Consider the following 20,622-nt stretch of genomic DNA (forward strand, 5'->3'; position numbering starts at 1 on the left):
TAAATAAATTAAGTAAATAGATTAATTAATCAATCAACTATGTAAAAAAATAATATAATAGAAAAGATAAAATAAGGTGAAAAGATAAAAATCGTTTAAACAGCACTATTGGTATTAATATGATTTTATGCTTTTCTCTCTCGCAATTACAAGGTAAAATGCTGCTTTTCCTGAAGCTAGTTTACTGGGCCCAACCCCGATCAATGTAGACCACACCATTGTATGGACTTAATTGGCTATGGGCCACGCCCAAAGCCGTATTTAATATAATTATTTTTTCACTTTATATTTACAATATTTTCAATTATCTTAGCCCAGTAAAGGTGAGGGCAACAAAACGCAACCAACTTGACAACTCTAAAATCTGATAGTGTGAGGAGGAGAAAAGGGGGAGGTGGTGGGTCAAAAAACACTTCTGTTCTCAACGAGTTACAGAAGACAAGTGATCCTTGCTAAGCGGTCACGTGTATGTGATAATGCACAATTAATTGACCCCCCTCTTTGTCCTCCTAACAGACATGGTGCTGACACGCGACCACAAATAATATTACATAACATACATGCTACTAAACAGTGCTCGAAATAAAGCATAAAATTTCTATTTGCAAACAAATATTTCCTTTATGCTTTTCTCTCTCGCAATTACAAGGTAAAATGCTGCTTTTCCTGAAGCTAGTTTACTGGGCCCAACCCCGATCAATGTAGACCACACCATTGTATGGACTTAATTGGCTATGGGCCACGCCCAAAGCCGTATTTAATATAATTATTTTTTCACTTTATATTTACAATATTTTCAATTATCTTAGCCCAGTAAAGGTGAGGGCAACAAAACGCCAAAAGCATCACAAACATGATGCTAGCCCCACCCAAAGGAAAAACAGCACATACTTAGGAAAAACAACCTTATTGATAACTATAATCCAACTGTTATTGACAAATCATTGGCTCTGAAATAGAGAACCCCGCTGCCCTTGCTAGACAAGGCCCCACTTCAGAGCCAAGAATGAGTGGCAACTGCCCTTGCAAGTTGCGTAAAAAGTATGCAGCATTAAACCTGCCGCCTTTGCTAGCCAGATACCAAGTTGCAAATGCTAATGTACTCTTGACCCCGAAACAAAATCTCCGCTGCCCTTGCTAGACAAAGAATCAGTTCAGGGCCAAGCGTGAAGGACAACTCCCCCTGCAAGTTGCCTTCTGGTTCTAAACAGATGTGGACACTGATTGGATGCGAATATATTTCAGAAATGCATTGGATTTCCAGCGGCCTAAGGCCCTAATCTGCGCATCGGACATGCCAGCATCTGCAGCATTAGAAGCAGCACCTATTCTGAAACTATGGCCCTTGTATCTGGAGGGGTCTAACCCACATGATTTAATGGCAACTGAAAGCCTGTCCGTAAATTCTGATCTAGGTACAGGGGAACCATCCGCAGAAATAAAAATAGGTCCTGGCCCACTACCCCGGAGAGATAAATACTTCATAATATGTTGTACCGGACAAACATCATTCCTACGCGATACTTCGATTGAAAATGGGTGCTGATTGTAACTATGCTTAAAATTACCAAAGGTAAGCTTAAGAGCTACAATTTCCTTTTGTTCATTGACCATTTTGGTAATTTGATAGATAGCAAGAGGGGGATTACCTTTGTTACCCGAGGAGGTGGTTATCTCACCAACTCGTAAGAAGGCATGAAAAGCTAAAAGACACATAGCTTGGAACCGCGCAATAAGAAAACTACTCAATGAGAAATTATTTGCAGCCTCTATGAGTTTATGAAGAATTGGGAGGGTTATTGGAAGGCGCGAATCTAAACGGAAACCTATTTTTCCGTAACCCTTAAGCATCTGCAAAATGAAAAAGGCTTTAGAAGGGTCTGGCAAATCTGAAAGCCTATGTAGATAGCCTAAGGCTGAAACATAGGTATTCACTGTTGCGGGAGCATAATTCTTGTCAAAAAGATATGCTATGAACAAAGCTAATGTGGAAGGTGAAATAGGAAGGGTTGCTGAAAAGGCAATGTTGGTAGCATAAATAAACTGAGAAAAAAGGTTCCAAGCTCTCCTATAAATTGGCATAGAAGATGGCTGTAAGCTAGACTGCAATAGTTTAGTTACAACAGTTGCAAGTTCTGAGGCTGCAGATGGGCTGGAATCTCCGCTGGCAGCTGATCCACTGTGGGAGGAGCCATTAATCTGAATCTCTGAAGCTGTAAACGAGATAAGGAGTCGGCTAAGCTGTTCCGAACACCAGGAATGTGTTTCGCCTTGAAAAATATGTTATTTTTCAGACATGTCAAAACTAATTGCCGCACAAAAAACATCAATTCCTTATCCTTACAGGACTGCTTATTTATCACATGTACTAATGCTTCATTATCAGTCAAGAATAGGATACACCTATTGCTCATGTCATTGCCCCAGAGTAAGAGACTGAGAACTATGGGATAAAACTCCAATATCGCAATGTTACGATGCTTCCAGTTGTCTGGCCATGTACCATAGCACCACTTATTTCCGAAAACAGCCCCAAAACCTATAGCTCCAGATGCATCTGTGTATAACTTAAGCTTATCAGAACTGTGCCAGGTATCCTCCAAAAAGAATGATTTACCATTGAAATCTTCAAGAAAACACTGCCAAACCCTTAAATCCGCCTTGACCTCCCTTGATAACCTAATGTAATGCAAAGGCGAATTGATGCCTATTGTCAAATCGATAAGTCTCCTAAGAAATGCACGGCCTGGGACAACCACTGAACATGCAAAGTTCAGTAGGCCATTCAAAGACTGTAGCTCCCTCAATGTGACTTTCTTTCTAGTCAGAAATTTAGAGATGGTATCTAAACACTTCTGAATCTTGTCTACAGGCAGCCGTGCTTCAAACAGTATAGTATCTAGTTCAATTCCAGCAAAGGATAATGTAGTGGAAGGCCCTAGTGTCTTTTCAGGGGCTATTGGGACTCCCAAATAATTACAAACATCCAAAAATAAATTCAAATGCATGACACCTAAGTGTTGACTTGGCGAAATAAAAAGAAAATCGTCTAGTAGGTGGACTACCTGTGGTAATCGCAATTTCTCCAAAGCTATCCACTCCAAGGCAGTGCTGAATAACTCAAATGTTTTGCAAGAGCTAGAGCAGCCCATGGGCATGCAACGATCATGATAGTAAAACCCTTTCCATTGCATGCCAAGTAAATTATAATCCTGAGGTCGGACAGGAATAATTCTAAAGGCATTTTTGATGTCGGTTTTAGTCAAAAAACACCCCCGCCCTGCAGCCCTAATCTTGGAAATGGCATCCCCAATCGTGGCATAGCGCACTGTGGAATGTTCCAATGAAATGCCATCATTCACAGACAAGCCCTTGGGGTATGACAGGTGATGAATTAATCTGAAGTCCCCAGGCAACTTCTTGGGTACCAAACCTAGGGGCGAAACCCTGAAAGGGACCAAGGGTGGAGTGACGAAAGGTCCGGCTAAACGCCCAGATTGCAATTCTGTTATAAGTTTTTTATCTACGGCCTCAGGATTGTCCTTGGTGGACAACAAGTTACCAGAAACTGCCGACTCACGACTGCCCTCATAATGCAAAGCAAAACCAAACTGAAAACCGTTGAAAAGAATAGAAACCTTAACCGCATCATAACCTACTAATAATGAGGCCAACCTATCAGCACTGACAGGAGTGGGTAGCTCAAGACCTTGGTTGTTGTGGTTTAGCCTGGGGGCTTGCAGCCGGGGAATGATTGGAGGTTCTCTTAGGGGCACGAAAAGTACAGGCCCCTGGCCTGTGGTCGCCATCACACTTATGGCACTTGTGTTTGTAACCACAGTCACCTGAACAAGGGTTACCCCTACTAAATCGATAGCAATATCCCCTGACAAGACTGTTACCCCTCAAATTCCGGCTCTCATTCTGCTGTTTGGCTGAAGAAGGTAGGGCAGATCGCTGTGACCGGAGCCAGAGCTCCCAGTGCGTGTTTTGCCAGGGGTAAGCACTTGGCTGACCCTGGCGCAAAAACCTAAAATTCTAATCGTAGTACCTCCAATCATGTCCCCGGCTGGCAAGGTCCTGAATGGTCTCACCGTATTTCATGAGAGCAGGGGCCTCATGACAATACTTTTGGGTATAGACACCCACAAAAATATGGAAACATGATATCCAATTCTCTATGCTTAAATATTTTTTGGTTTTACTGACTGGCTCAACGTTTAACGCTGGCATGGCCCCGTTTTGGGAGGCGGAGAGAGTAAGCTGGTATTTCCCTGCTAGGATGGGATTGGCCAGCAGCAGCCCAAACTCGACAAACTCATTTTGCCAAATTTTGGCTTTTAACTTGTCAGATACCCTGGCATCCACCGGCAAACTGGGGGAGGAGAAGAGGTTACCTGGCATGGCAGCAGGACCTGTACCTTGCATCGCAGGTTGGCCGGTGTGAGCTGCTCGTGCTGCGGCAATAGCCTCCTCCACAATCACTTCACTTGGACGACTGTTGTGATCTACCTGGTGTTGAGTTGATGTTGATGGACAGGGTAGGAGCTGCTTGGACAACTCTGCAGTTACCCGCTGCACCACTTCTTGAATCACACTCTCAGGGATCTGAACCTGGGATGGAGGGGTCTGGTGTATCTCATCTTGAGCATTCGACGAGTCCTTCTCCTGAGGGGTGTTGTTTGACTGGATGTCTGATACATTGGAGTCGTTGGTCTGGGTAATTCTGGTCCTGGCCCGTTTCCGCCCCCTGACCTGGGGTGCTCTGTCCTCCTGAGGGGTGATGTTCATCTCCCTGACTGGAGCATCCGCTGCAGCGTCTCGGTTAGTTCTACCCCGATTGGGTCCCCCAACCTGTCTGGCTGCTAAACGCCTGGAACGCTTAGGCCCCGCAGAACTCATTGCAATAACTCCAAATAAAAGGAAAGAAAATGCAATTAATGTGGAGTGAAAAACAAAAATTAATGAAACAACTCAAAGGAAAATTGTTACTCAGTTCCACAAAGCATATTTTACCAGTCCTGGACCAACAACTTTAACAGAAAATTTGGCAAAGAGAAAGTCTGTCAGACGCAAGGTCGACGCATTGACTCCCCTAAATTGCCACATAAGAAATGTGTTGCACGGGGACGAATCCGTATAAACAAGGTGGATAAAACACCAAACAAACGGAAGGTGAGTCCATATCAAACAAAGAAACACCTCCTCAAAAACCAGCGGGCTAGCGCCCGCGAAATGGCCTAACGGCCCGCCGGATCATCCCGTGAACAAAAATGAAGCAAAACAAACGCTCCATGCACACAACGATTAATAAAGGTTTGGTGACTGCCTATCGGCAATAAACCGAAAAATGTTTCCAGGACTAGTAAAATATTACTTTGAGTATACGCTAAAGCGGTACCGGAAACATAAGCTTAAAGGAAAGACAATGTTTCAAAATGGCGCCTTTGAAACTGCGGTAAAACAAATACTGCCCGGCGTGATGCACTTCATATTCATCAAAAAGTACCCGCACGAGCTCTTCTATAGCTGAGCCCACCCTTTGGGACTTAAAAACGTAAGGTCATTGGTTCCGATTTCCAATATGACCACATCAGGACTGAAACTCCTGACTACATGGAGATCGTAGCTGTGAAGTTTGCTCACGGTCCGCCCGCCAACGCCGTGCAAGCAAACCGTCGCGGTGCCACGTAGTTCCAAATCCTTGCATACCCGATGATCAAAACGCAAAGAAATATCACTTTTTAAACGCCGAACGAAGGAATGACCTAAAATAAAGACCTTAGGGGCACTACCTGCCATGACTAAACAATTCTCAGCCGCCACGTGCGTGCTGAGATGCGCCGCGAGTAATGCCTAAACAGCCCGAGATTTACGACAACTAACGAAATTTCTGACAAATCAGAAATATGAAAGTTCGAATCACTTATAACTTGATAGCAATTCGAACAGAAAATGATAATACAAGGTCAACTTACCTCCGAATATGGTGGCACACTCAAAAAACACTTCTGTTCTCAACGAGTTACAGAAGACAAGTGATCCTTGCTAAGCGGTCACGTGTATGTGATAATGCACAATTAATTGACCCCCCTCTTTGTCCTCCTAACAGACATGGTGCTGACACGCGACCACAAATAATATTACATAACATACATGCTACTAAACAGTGCTCGAAATAAAGCATAAAATTTCTATTTGCAAACAAATATTTCCTTTATTTATTTAATCTTATTCTTTCTCCGAATAACTAGTGAAATTTATTGTAAGGTTCGGCAGCTTGCTCCATTGTTTGACCGTCCTGCAGAAAAACGAGTTCTTGTAAGCTTCTGTTCTTGGAGATAACTCTAAACATTTATCTAAATTAGAGCTGCGTAATTGGCGGGTGCATCTCTCAATATAGTCTGGTATCTCAAGTGCTGATTTTTCGTTAACGGCCTTCTAGAATAAGGTGTGCCTAACATCCTGGCGCCTTTTAGAGAGAGGGGACCACTTCAAATCGTTAAGGATGTTTGTTACTGTGCCAGGAGTCCTATCCCAGCAATTTTTTTCACAAAACGACCCGCCCTCCTTTAAACCTTCTCAATCTGTTGGACGTGTTTCTTTAATAACGGTTCCCAGGCAGAGCTGGCATACTCTAAGTGTGGACGAACTAGCGATTTATAGGCAGCTTCATTAATGTTCTCTGGGCAATTGCTAAAGTTACGCCTAAGAAAGTCTAAGGTCTGGTTGGCTTTGGACACTATGTTGTTTATATGCCAGCTCCAGTCAAGTGTTCTCGAGAGCTCGACGCCTAGGTATGGATGATGTTCTACTGATTTAGGGATGTGGTTCATCAATGTGTAGTCAAATACTACAGGCTCCCTATTTCTCAATTTGTTTAAAAAAACAAATCAGGGCTGCGCTCGAGGCGGATCTTAGGAGCAATAACCTCAACATTTGCGTCATGTCGAAAACATATCTTTTCACAAATATGCCTGACTCGACAGTCAATATTCCTGGATACACTCGGATACTAGACAGAAATGCAGTTGCAATTTATGTCAGGGAAATCTCAATGTTTTGAGCGTCTACCGTTCCAAACTGTATCAATTGGCCAGTTTGACACTGTTACTTCCCTCTGGGAATCACTTTCTTGCGATTGGTCTTTATAATCTACCAAAACACAAATACAAAGATAGAGACCTGATGAAATACATACAGTAATTGGCCTCGCTGATGCAGAACTAGACAAACACCAAAACACCGTGGTGGTATGTGGCTGTGACGTCAACCGTTTACATACACAACAGCTCCAAGCCATGTCAGGTTGGAACGCGCTGGTCAGTTTCCCCACACGTGGTGGAGCCTGCCTAGAAAACTGTTTCATGAATAAACCTGAACTCTTCGTTTCGAGCACTAATGAAAACGGATCATACAGGTGTTATTTTGCCACAAAGAATCAAGCTAAAACCCACACGTCCTAAGTCCAGATCAGGGATTGCAGAGGACACCGAAACATTCAAGAGAGGCAGGTTTGGGACATTGGCCCAGAAGAGATCTTGGCTTGGGTATGGAAAGATCATGCGGAGATATTCACAAAGATTATCACATGGATTTGGAACCTCTCCCTGGCCACCCACACCTGGCCGGAGTTGTGAAAGAAAGCGCACATTAACCCTCTGTCAAAGGTGGACATTCTCAGTCTGCACAGGCGCTGAATATGGCGGCCATGTTTTTGCTTGCTCTGCGTTTATCATATCTAGTGGTTTTCGGCAACCTTACTACCCAACCTAATAATGGAATCTCACCCTATCGGAGGCTCCCTCGTCGACAAGACTACAAATCTTCAAGCTATCATGTATATTTACAGAGATAATTCACTCTCTTAGGCAGTCAAGCTCTAGTACCTAAACATCGATCTCTCACACCACCTGGACATTCCAGGTCGAAGATCCCTATTGAAAAATGGTCTAAGCATGGCTTTACATTTTGGTAGTACCGGGGCATGATCCACCGATCTACATTACCGTTTTTGTTGATGTCTCTTCTAACCCCGGGTCCCGATCAACTGGACCCTAGGAGTACATCTTTGGAGGGAAATTTGCATATTCGCCAAACCAACCATTCCAGTACCACACCACTCTCTTATTCAAGAAGTCAACTTTTAAGTTGACTTTTAAGCTAACTTGACTTTTAAGTTAACGCTTAAAAGCGACTACATGGATTTGAAGACAGAAGTGTACTGACCTCCGAGCTTATCAACACCCTGAAATCGAACAATCTCTCCCGCTTCCACCGCTTCCATGTCAAAAAGGCCTGTAAGAGATAAAAAAGTAGAGAAATTTTGCTATCGTCTGAATCCTCTTGTTTTGCTCGATATGCAACTGTCGCATCCGAAACGGGAAGAAACGCCCCACGCCTGGCTGACCGCGTACAAAGCCCTTTAGCACAGGAACAATGGTAATTATCCACCCTTGATCGCCCTCTCGAACATGAGCCCATTGACGATTTGGATGACGATGTAAACAGTCCTACAGAACCGGCAAAAGAGCTACGGTCTGTAAATTCGTCTCGCCCGGCAATTCCATCGCTGATCGTCTGCAACGCTCGCTCACTAACAAATAAAGTACAGAACTCTGGCTGCGTTCTATGCATTACGGAAACCTGGTTTTCCGACCAAATATCAGATGCCTCAGTCGCAATGTCTGGGTATAATTTCATATGGAACGATCGTTCGAGACACGCTGGTGGAGTTGCGGCGTACGTTCACTCATCTATTCCTTATAAGAGATTGGCCAATCTCGATCTCGTCAGTTCTATCACCGAAACCTTGTGGTTTCAACTCCGCCCGCGGCGTTTACCGAGACCAATTACATCCCTTCTGATCGGAGTTATCTACCACCCTCCACAAGCTACCGCCGAGGACAACGACAACTTGTATAATTATGTACAGAGCTTTGTCGATGATTATCAGGCCAGCCATCCTGATTATTTGGTTTATGCGCCGGGGATTTTAATCCCAACTCAAAATTTCCCCAGTGGTGTTCAACCGAGCGTGCGGGCTTTCCCAGATAATCAAAGTTTTAACACGTGACACGGGAACTCTTGATTGGTGCTTAACAAATCTACCTAATCAACTGGCGTCCCCCGACCAGCTTCCTAAGCTCGGGTCCAGCGACCATTTCTGTGTTTTGATAAGACTGCATATAGACTCAACCAAGGCCATAAAAAAGTCGGTCACAAAGCGCGACACTAGAGACAGCGCTGGTTGCTTTTGGTCGTTGGATCACAAGTTTAAGCTGGGACTATCTTTTCACCCTAGAATCTTGCGCTATTAACACATTCCTTCCCTCTAAGGTGTGTCGTATGTATGGAAACAACAAGCCGTGGCTGTCCTCTGCCATCAAAGCTATGATTTCTAAGAGACAGAAATGCTTGTTGCTTTTCGGAAAAGATTCTCAGCAGTTTCTTTACTGGCGTAACAAAGTCCAAGTGCATATTAAGGACTGCAAACAAAGATTCTACAACGCCAAGGTCGCAACACTTAAACAGTCCAACCCTGACAGGTGGTGGATGGAGGTCAAGTCACTGTCTGGGATGTCTCGAAATGACAACCAATGGTTCAACCAGTTAATTGACGGGACTAACATTGTCACCATCCAACAGTTATGTGAAAATATTACAGTAACACCTTTTTCACAGGGCTTACGTCTGAGTTCGCCCCCTTGTCTACTAACGACGTCGACGCGATATCTGTCACTGAGATTCCCGACGATCTATTTGTTACCCCGCGGGAAGCTACTGCAGCACTACGTTCCATCAAGCTAAGGAAGGCTCTCGGCCCTATTTGGTTTCGAACTTGCACCTGTTGTCGCCGAGTTGTATAACTCCTCCCTCCGCATACCCTGGCTCTTAAAATGCGCAGCTGTCAACCCTATTCCTAAAGAGCGTCCTGCCTCAGTCATTGAAAACCATATTCGCCCAATCTCCTTAACTTGTCAAATAGCTAAAGTATTGGAACGGTTCACCTACGTGCGACTCCTTCCGCGTATCCTAGTTAAACTAGATCCCAAGCAGTTCGCGGTCGGAGGAAAGTCCACATCACAAGCAGTCTGTTACATTTTACACCTTGTTCTTGACGTCCTTGACATAAACAACTCTCTCGCGGAAACGGAATTTTCCGTATTGGAAAGACCGTCTCGTACGCCTAGATACAGAATTTTTCGTATTTTCGATATGCCCATAAAGACAAAGGGACTGCCTTATATGGAAACCGACACGTTGGGTTTATAAGGCATGAAATTTGACATGTTTCTTTCAGTCACTGCAAAGTGATACGACAAAGCGATCAACTCGAAATTTATCTGCAAAGTTTTAACTTCTTCGCCTGCTCCCGATCGATTCTCGTCCATAGAACTTGCATTTGAAATCAAGGACTTAGTCCGGTATATTTTCGATGATTCAGACAGCGATTCGGAAGAATTTAACGGTTATGAAGACGATAATTACGGCGATTGTAGTAACTTTTTGATGAATGAAAATGTTCGTATTTTGCGTCCCAAAGAACTGGTTTGGTCTAGAACTGCTACTTCAATTGAAGAACCGAAGTTTTTTCCTTTTGTTCGACCCTAGAATGGTCCAAATAACGACTCTGAACTCGGGTTTTTTTTACACCCGAATTGATAGAAATCATCATCGATCAAACGAACTTGTATGCAGCTCAAGTAAATGCTGAAAAGAAAAACTAGTATAAACGTGACTTCAGGTTCTGGACTTGTTCCATGGCTGTGTCTCCAATGCTTTGAGAAGGCATTTGCAGTAGTAAATGATTTTGTGCACTTAGCACAAGAAACGGTAAATGAGAAAGAGGGCATCGTCTCGAATCGTTGCTTGGTGGCGTACGAGAGGGTTTCTTTAGTTTGTTATCGTGTGTCCAGGACAAAGGCGTCATTTCCGGATGATAGCTACGAAGTTCTCTGTGTCTTCTTTACGCAGCGGGCATAACCAATCAAACAAACCTTGATAGTCCATTGAAATCTATTTGGTGATTAATTTTGATGCGATCATCCGTAACAGTTCCAAGCATAAAGATAGGAAATCAAGTTTCAGGATAAAGCTAGTATGCCCACAGAAAACAATGATTCAGCATAGAGATCGCTGACCATAGTTATGTTCTGACCAAATTTCGCCATTCACGAATAATGGTTATGATAGCCATCACCGATCACGAAATTCCGATTTTACACACTCGCGATTCACGAAAAAAAAGGCCACTCACGGATGCAATCCACTACATCCACGGCCCCAATAAACACGCCAAACTCGTCACGTAGGAAAAATGTAGCACCAAGATGTAATAACTGCCTGTTCCTATACGTAAATCCGCTGATGTCTTGTAGTTAAAACAGAACACGCCTATTTCCGCTTGAAGCAAGCGATGCTAAAGACTATATATCGGGCTAAAAGTCACCTATGAAAATCAAATAGAGAATCTTCGATCGCTACAAGCTTACTGTCATGAATAACGTCGTAGATAAAACTTCTACATCAAAAATGGGTCATCCCGACCGGCTAAAATTCAGAGCTATCAGGAACCTTAAAAAAAAGCAATGGAAGAAGAGAAAGCAGGCTCGTCAGGAAAAAAACACTGCGTCGGTTGATGATTCTGACGTTTCAAGTGAAATTAGAAATGCCCAGAGAAAGAAGCGTTTAAAGTTCATGGAGGAACGCAGAGCCCAGTGCCGATATGGAAGTCGAGAAAAACTCGGAGATAGTACCGCACACCAGCTCCGTAAGTTGGTCTCGTGGTAAGAAAATGATGGTGCAAACCGCACTCTGGAAGTCAGTAAACCCGCTTCGAAAAAAGTGGGCGCCCATCGACCCGCCGGCCGCTTCACAATCGTCGAAGAATCCGCCGCATAAAAGGGGGCGCCTATCGACCTACCGCCGCTAAAGAGAAGGAGCGAAGTAAAGGAAGTCGCTCCCGTGAAGAGAAGAAACACGATAATGGAGATCGATCGATCGTTCGTTGCTAAAGAAGGAGTCACCCCTAGGTAGTGGTACATTCGGTGTATGCTACCTAGGGAAATACCGTGAAAACACCTCGGTAGCGATAAAGGAAGTTAAAGACGGCGACGGGAAAAAGGACCCGGCCAGCTTACAAAAAGCCCTGAGAAGAGAGGCAGAGGTGATACTTCAGCTTGGGGACCACAAAGGGCTGCCTTACTTGTTTGGCATTTGCAGCAAGGAAAAGCCTGCCCTCCTCGTTACGCTCTATCATGGAGACGAAACAAATCTAACAATCTACAAGGCAACTAAACCAAAACCTAGTATCGCCTTAGCAGACTGGGGGTCAATTTTTGCGGGAGTTGCGGATGCACTGCATTTTATACATGGCAGGGGCTTTGTCCACAACGACCTCAAGGGGAACAATGTGGTCCTGGAGGGAGAAGCTGGCAATTTCAACCCGATGATTATAGACTTCGTGAGCGCCGTCAATGCAAGCCTGGCTAAATGCCGCGTACCGACGGGCCCACCACTTGAGCCACATAGACTCATAAATCGCCCCCGAAGTTGTTAACGGAAAGGGCAAGCCTTAACCAAGTAGTGATATTTTTTCCTTTTGTATAATGGCTATCTTTGTTGCGGCACGTTGTAATCTATCCGTGATTTCGGCGATACAGCTAGCGACAAAGCAGTCGAGTGAGCATCGACTCTAAATTAGAAAGCCTGAAATATCCGTTTAACGGAATATAGAGTCGGCTAACGAAACGGCAATAAATAAGTTTTGATTACTAGATACAACACACCTATTTACAGAAACGTTTGCTTTACTCAATAAATATAAATTGCATTCTTTTAGTGTTTCGTTCAAAAATAACGTTTTGTAAATACTGTTTTAAAGTTATAGAGTATATCCTATTGTTGCTGTTATTATCAGTTTAACATTTACTTGCCTTGAGTGTAGTTATTTATGCTTCGCAACTGAAAACTGTTTGACTAGATATTGATAGAAATATAAACAAGGACCCATTACACCCTGTGAGATGTCAAGCGCATAAAGCGACGCTGCTCAAAGGTGTTGCGGATTAAAACACCATCTCGAGTGTAAGGGTGGTTTGAACTCACCCTTACGTCACTTTTTCCCCTATTAAAGCTCCTCGTGGAATAACGCTCAACTTCAACAGCAATGCGACTCCGCTTTCGCCCAATTGGGTAATATCACCGTTGTCTTGTGGCGAGATTAAGCCAAGAACAAACCTGTGACTGTACTTTCTACAGTTCACAAGGCCGTAGGAGACGACACTGTACAGCGAAGAAGAAAGGGACCGAATGGGAAGATGCAAACCATTGAGATCAACAGACATCGCCAAGTATTGCAAATACATAAGTGTCGAAAATCGCTCTTACTACACTGTTTCTTTTCGTCTACACGTCAAGTGGTGGAAGTATGTGTTCTTTTTTCTATCTGACATTGCTCTGCTGAAATCTTGGTGCCTAATGAAAGCTGTGACATGAGCTAATTTGCCGCACATTGACTTTCGCAAGACGCTCGAGAAACAGCTAACCAACAACTTCAGTGGCCGTAAGCAAACAGGAAGGCCAAGAACTGTGCCAGTGATTGCCGAAATCACATATGAGTACGTTGAATTGGTGACTTCTGGCAAAGGCAAACAATGCAAGAACTTCCAGCGAAGGAAGAGAACTGCAAAGGCTGCAATTCAATAGGTGAAGAGACCACGCGAGTCACGCTTCGGCTGTCGTCATTGTGATGCGATTTTGTGAAAGGGACAATGTTTTCAAGAATGGCACAGGTTTTAAGCAGCGCTATATTTCTACAAAAATATTTAAAACAAGATCATAGTAATTTTAACAAAGCTTTAGATGCCCACCCTCTCTCTTTTTATCTACCACAACCTAAAGATACGACTTACAACCTACATAGAAAAAAATGTGTATTCCCTAGGGTCAACACAGAACAATTTAAATCAACTTTCGTAAATAGATGGATTTTTAACTAAGTGTGTCTCAAAATTGTATTGTAAATTATTATACTATGTTAATGTCTCACTTTTTAACATATTTTTATCTTTTTAATGATTGTAACATAGGATACACCTTGTTCTTTTATTTTATGAATCAATAAAGACATTACTAGTAATATGGGAAATGCTTAACACTAATAAATGACATTTATTAGTGTTAAAATAAGAGAAGCTGTAAATAAGGACAGGCCATTCTTACGTAAAAACAAACAAAATAAACAAAATACATAACTTATAACATAACGTTTGAGAACCTTCAGTACAAAGAATGCACAGTCTTGTGAACTTTAGTTTGCTGGAAATATGGGTGTAAAACAACATTCTGACTATAAAGCAGTAGTTTGATATTTTATTAACCAATGATGCTGTCTACTGCTGCTCAGATTAGAACATTTTATGGCATACCTGTGTTATTACCATCAGGGGACTGGGACTAGCCAATTAAACTTCTCATTTGTTTTACTCCATCATTCAAATTAGATAGCACAAATAAATTACCAAAATGGATGGACTCTTAATTAGGAGTACAACCAAGCTTAGAAGATCAAGATTTAAGGAGTGATTTATCATGAAAATCACATTGAAAGCATGAAAGGATTCCATGGCAGCCATGTTGGATTTGACCATCATGCATCAAAATAACGCCAATACCACACTCAAGAATCACCAAATCATGCCAAAATACAAGTGCCCCTTCCCCGACTGTGACTACAAAACAGAAGATGTCTCTGATGAACTTGCGCCGTCCTAATTTCCATTCACGCGAACATTGGACTCCTTCAGCAATTTACCCTCAAGCCCAACGTCCAAAGTCGAAAAAGTTCACCGACCCACCATTTTATCAATGGATCAAGTAAAAACTGGTCCTACTTCAAGACATGCTGGTAAGATTACCATATTTCCAGGCGTATAATGCACACTTTTTTACTCCCAAAATGACCTTGTTGAAAAAAAACGGGTTTAGCATTATACGCAGAACCTATTGTTCTCAGTATGATAAAAAGCGGAAATCAATAAGAAAATGCAGCGATCCAATTGTAGGTGAGAAAATAACATAGTAAAAGGTATTCCAAACGAAGAATATCTCTAATTTCCTCATGTGTTTTGTAAAAAAATAAGCACAAAAACTCCCCAGAAAAACAGCAATTATTTATGCTGCCTTCGCAATTTTCTTTTGTCTGCCAAGTTGGAGAAAATTTAAGAAAATTTACTCGACCCAGTCTCTTTGCACCTCATCCAAAATGGCAGTAATTGCTGTGAACGAACACAAACTCGCATTTCGATGTTCCATGTGAAAATACAAATGTTCAGCGATGAGAATAACAGCTTTACAGTTGTGCTAAGAGCTTCAAAGTGATTATTGCCTTCAAGTTCAGATGTATAAAAGCATGTAATGTACTTATATACAATAAATAAAATTAATTGTGAATCGGAAACATTTATCTCATCTTGATACTTCTGTTTCTTTTTTGGTTGTTTCTCATTTCGTTTTTTCTATTGGGGTTGCATATTTTTTAATTTTCTTATTATTTTTTTTTTTTAAAAGGCCTTGAAAATTGGGGTGCGGATTACATGCGAGTGCGCAGGTGTGTGTAGGTCATGAAAATTACTGTAAAGACAAAGTAATTTGGTTAAATCCTCTGATTATTTTTTTTATTAAAATGAATGCATGTTCCAGACCTTATTTACTTTATTATTTCGTTGATTTTATAATTTTACCTAGACTTTTTAACACACATTCGCAAGCGCAACCCTTCAATGAAACTATTAGGTAATATTTATTTTACACCATCCTCAAAGTTAAGCGAGGGCTTTTACAGTAGTATTTGCAGTATAATTACTTTTGAAAGGTAATGGAAAGTAATGTATTGCCGGGGAAACTGCAATCTAATGTCACAAACTATAAAGAACCACCATTTTTAAAGATTAGAAAAGAAAGACAATGATTCAACAGTACTTACAACTGGTGGTGCATGGAGTTCTGCACAACACAAGCTATGTAGAGTGTTTGGCAACCTGTGGTAAAAATTGTAAAAAAATAACACTTTTTAGTACACAATGTTAATAATATTGGGGGATCTTTTTCAAACAGAAAATTTTAATATCAATATGATGCTTATTTTGTCCATTGTTGGGATTATTAAGACGTCACGATTTTTAAAGACAAATAATGGACACTGACCATGTGCTAGCAGGTGGCTGTGATCTTAATTGCCTTATTAAAAATTTATTTTGTTGAATACAGTAGCTTGTCAATAATGAGGTCTCAACACTTTTAATAACAACATTCGGATATCAAAATCTCATTAATTTGAGGGGCACTTGCATGCTTGTTAAAGTCAGGGCATCTGACAGGGTGCGAATCCACACAATATGGCAAATTCAGCTAATTTTCCGCTGAATTTCTGTTTTTTTGTCGAAAAACTTCTAAAAAATACTCAAACCTTGATTATAGCTTGCTTATATGTATTTTTTTCAGTGATGAGACTATTTTTCCCTGGTTGTGTGATGAATAATCTATGCCCTCGTCAAATTTGGTGAGGTACACATCTCTAGTAAAAAGTGCACATCTCTGAGAAGCAACGTCTGTTATCAGAACAGTTGTATGAATTGAGATGAAGCCTGTATTTCGCCTTACCTATCGTGTGTGTAATTTTAAATACAGTCTTTATAGTCTCTTTATAGTTCTAAAAGTGTTAAAAGGGTTAAAATGTGCCAAGAATTGCCAAAGACAGAGCATCGCAATCAGAATGGTCGACGATGACCGGTCGATGATACCAAGGAAACATTACAATTGTAACTTTTATTTGAGCATTGATACATCTAATATGCTTCTACTATAATAAAGGGTCTTGTCAATTCCAACTATGCGACTTTCATTGTTTGACTTGATCTGCAGGTTCAAGACAACACAAAGAACAAGAAAGCAAAATTTATTCTTTAGTGTGTTGATTTTGTAGAGTAGACAATAAAAACACGAATCCTTTCTCGTTTTGGTTGAGTGATTGTATGGGCTTTAGGTAGCGAAATATCCAATAAAATGTTGAACCAAGCAAATTTATCGTGAAGGCTCTAATTCCATCCATGTAATAAAACAGAAAATCGCAGAGAAAGTTACTACCATCGTGGTTGAATTCTGGGACACAAGTTGACTTTGCAAAGTAAACAACCTAAACAAAAGCCTCCTCCCAGTTGCCGTTCCATCCGCTATACAAAACACTAACCAAAAAAACAAATAAAGTTCAAATATTTGCACGATTCCAACTTCTCCCCAGTATACTTTATTTTAGTAGTGCGTATAGGTTGTTGAAATCGCTTTACTAATAAACAATGTCAAACAAGTTTGCTCGTTGCCCTACATTGGTTATGTGATAAACAGAATCGAGTCGAATGGACAAAACGCTCTCTAATCCTACATCTTGAAATCTGGTGTGAATATGGTTGAGAGCGAGAGAGACTGGGCCCCAATGTTTCGATCGATGACATCAGGCTATTGTATTGACGTTGATAAGTAGGGGCAAGTTATTTTATCTTTTTAGTTTAAGACTTTTTTTAAAAAAGTAGCCTGCGCTTGGTGGAAATTAAAATGGCGCTTACGCTGGCCGCGGGAGCCTAATGAAACCCCTGAGAAGCTTAAACAAACTTTTTTGTTTATGTAGAAACAGCAAGGATTACCAACTTGTGTAGTTTTTATTCGGTCCCAATTTCCATATATCATAAATAAAATTGAAGGAGTCCCTCTGACAAATGCATCTAGAACTCTTTAATAAAAAAAGGGTGCCAAATTCCAGCCTGTAGGTTCTCAATCTCTGGGTTCTTATATGCGAGTGTTTACTGTATTTGAATCTAAAGCTTTTGATTTCAAGTTGGCATTATTGGAACAAAATATTTGAAAAAGGAACAAGTGCTTTTGCAACCACAAAACAATTTTGTGGCTGCATGGATGCACTAGCAGACAACATATTGATGTTATGTAGCTTCTCTGGTAAAATAAACAAAAATTTACACTTTTACCACCAAGTCTTTTTGAGCCCAAATTACCACAGGCCTCTAAAGAAACCAAAATTGAACAGAAATTGTATACACCTAGTTTAAAAAATGGAGCCACTGCAAATGGAAAATGACAGTTGAAAGACAGGCAGATGGTTATTGTATTGATGATTTATTAAGATATAATAATTAATAATTAGATATAATAAATAATTAGATATAATATGCAATGTTTGCCATACGTGCTACTATAAACAGCAAAGTTTTTGACAAGCTTTTGACAGGTTTTGTTCAAGTTTGTTGTGTGACATCTTAACTCTGTCTAATCAGAGGTGTGAGTTTTTTTGGAAGAATGAGCTGTCTATGGTACTATGAGAAAGCTATAATATATATTTAAGGTATTCCACAAAGTCAGCAGCCTAACAATTGCATTATGGCTTTTGATAATGGGATCCTATCGGAAAACACTGGGGCCATGTATCAGGAATGTTAACAGCGTCACAGGCCCCAGTAGCCAGGAAAGTAATGAGCATTTAACATTATATTAAATGTTAATTTCCCCGCTATGTCCCGGGGGTCGGGGTGCCATGGTTTGATTTGACTGGTGCATAACGAAAGTAATATCAAGCAAGAAATATAGTATTTCTGATCTAGCAGTCTATTCACTAGTTGAAATAAAATAGTTTAAAATATGCTTTCTACAGTAAGCAAAAAATAATTGGTAAATTTACGCAATAAAATTTGCTCTAGCAAAAACAATAGCAATAACAATATAACCTTACTTACCAATAGTTTGTGAAGGTTGTGAAGGTTTGAGTTCTCATATGGGAAAAACATAAGTAACGTCTTGCAATCTATGGATTTTGAAGAGAAACAAGACAACATCAAATTAGTAAACACACGAAAAATAGCATTACAGATGCATGGATCAATTACGACAATGTTAACATAGTTTAACTAAACATACATACCACTAAGCTGTCAAATATTTGAAGAATAAGTACTTGAGCTCACTTGAAGCAACAGGCTTCCAAGAGTAGCGATCTAGTGGCGAACAAAAATGTCATTACAATACAAGTTTTTTGGCACAAATAAATCACAAAAAATAGGTTTACAAATGCATTAAAGAGTTACGGACATGATGTGATCACGCTTTGGGTGATAACTTTGATATTTGAGTGGATTTGAAGTGATTTTGAAGTTCGAGCTCGAAAGCGATGACCATTACTCCAAAAGGCAGGTATGGAAGGGCGCTATACTGCTCATGCGCAATACAAAGCGCGGGAAAAGCTGTTCGCTGGCCAAAAGCTGTACACCGCTGGGAGGCCTTTGGTTTTTTACAACTTTCTCAGGCCCGCCGTACCCAGGAGGGGTGCAGGGGCTGCGCACCCCCCCCCCCCCCCCACCCCCCCAACGGCCGAAGGTCCACTTTCGGTTCTCAATAGACGTGCTATTTGTAGACAAAACCATCAAGCATAGGCTAGATCACTCTGGTATGTAGCAAAATCAAAAAATCTCCCATAGAAATACTGCAACGCATAAAAAAATCCCTTTTTGTTCTTTCGGGGATGGTCAGATTTTTATCAGAGAACTCATTCCATCCCTCCCCCGGAAAAGTTAGGTCCACTTTTCGGATTTCGCAACCCCCAAGAAAAATCCTGGGTACAGGCCTTGTATCTCATAGTTTTCCACGGTGTGCACCCTTATACACCACAAATTTTGTCTCCATTTTATAACACTTTACAACAAACACAGTTTATTTTGGATATGTAGCCAGCGCCTAGCTAGCAGTAATCACTGCTGAATGAACATTACAATGCCAAACAATCTGACAAGCAGTAAACACTGAATTTTCAATACAATTACAATCTGAAAAGGTGAAATATTATAATCACCTAATTTATATTTACAAGAAGATCATACTGAACCGGACACGTAAACCAGACTTAAAAACCCTGTGGGAAAAAAACTCTGGACCGTGTTCCCCGAACCAATGCTCAGCATTGCGTGCTCTCGGGGCTTAAGAGCCGAAGAAAAAGTTTAAAAAAGAAAATACACATTAAAAATAAAATTAGCAAAAGTCAATATCGCTTCGTGAGGCTATACAACACAAACAACTTCTTAGAAAATAAAATGAACATGCACATATAATAAAAATAACGTCACTTTCAGTGTTTTCTGACGTTTTAATCCGTGTTAGTGTGCACGGCTGGATCCAGGCGACAATGCTGCGAAAACGATAGTGTTGACGTGAATCAAACGAACGTTTTCGGCGAAACGAATCCGGATACTTTTGAATCCGTGCGAGTTTGAACGACCCCTTCGCTTCGAACCTACCAGGCAAGTTATTTGACCAACGTTTTGTCTACTACGCTGGCACTATGTGTAGTAGCCATAGTGGCAATCTTCTTCACACTTTTCCAATTGAAGAGATCCCTACATTATCTTAAGGACTAGCGTCTTTTCAGAACCGCATGCATTTTTACGAACCTAAAAACTGGCATTACGAACCTAGAAAAAAGGCAAAACCTCATTTTTCATTAAGAACAAAAATATTCATATCTAATGAACAAAACATAATATGACTACTATTCTTGATATGTGT

At 41.1% G+C, this 20,622-nt stretch overlaps 1 protein-coding gene and 2 long non-coding RNA genes across 4 annotated transcripts; 1 reads left to right on the forward strand and 2 right to left on the reverse strand.

The window, feature by feature from the left end:
• Positions 1–223: 223 nt before the first annotated feature.
• LOC116612496 lies at positions 224–3,809 on the reverse strand. Its single transcript, XM_032373272.2, has one exon. It carries the CDS (start codon positions 3,807–3,809, stop codon positions 2,118–2,120), a length of 1,692 nt encoding a protein of 563 aa, XP_032229163.2. The 3' UTR covers positions 224–2,117.
• Positions 3,810–6,552: 2,743 nt separating this feature from the next.
• LOC116614474 lies at positions 6,553–19,280 on the reverse strand. Of its 2 annotated transcripts, XR_007306282.1 has the most exons (4): positions 19,156–19,280; positions 18,989–19,061; positions 18,804–18,871; positions 6,553–16,043 (listed from the first exon to the last, which is right to left on the reverse strand). It is a non-coding gene; the product is annotated as an uncharacterized LOC116614474 (long non-coding RNA). The 2 variants fall into 2 exon arrangements; XR_004294545.2 differs by lacking the exon at positions 6,553–16,043 and having other exon boundaries at positions 17,583–18,871.
• Positions 14,779–17,013, forward strand: LOC116614475. The gene is made up of 2 exons (XR_004294546.2): positions 14,779–14,911; positions 16,507–17,013. It is a non-coding gene; the product is annotated as an uncharacterized LOC116614475 (long non-coding RNA).
• Positions 19,281–20,622: the final 1,342 nt, after the last annotated feature.

This window comes from Nematostella vectensis, chromosome 13 (genome assembly GCF_932526225.1).
Source record: "Nematostella vectensis chromosome 13, jaNemVect1.1, whole genome shotgun sequence".
NCBI lineage: Eukaryota > Metazoa > Cnidaria > Anthozoa > Actiniaria > Edwardsiidae > Nematostella > Nematostella vectensis.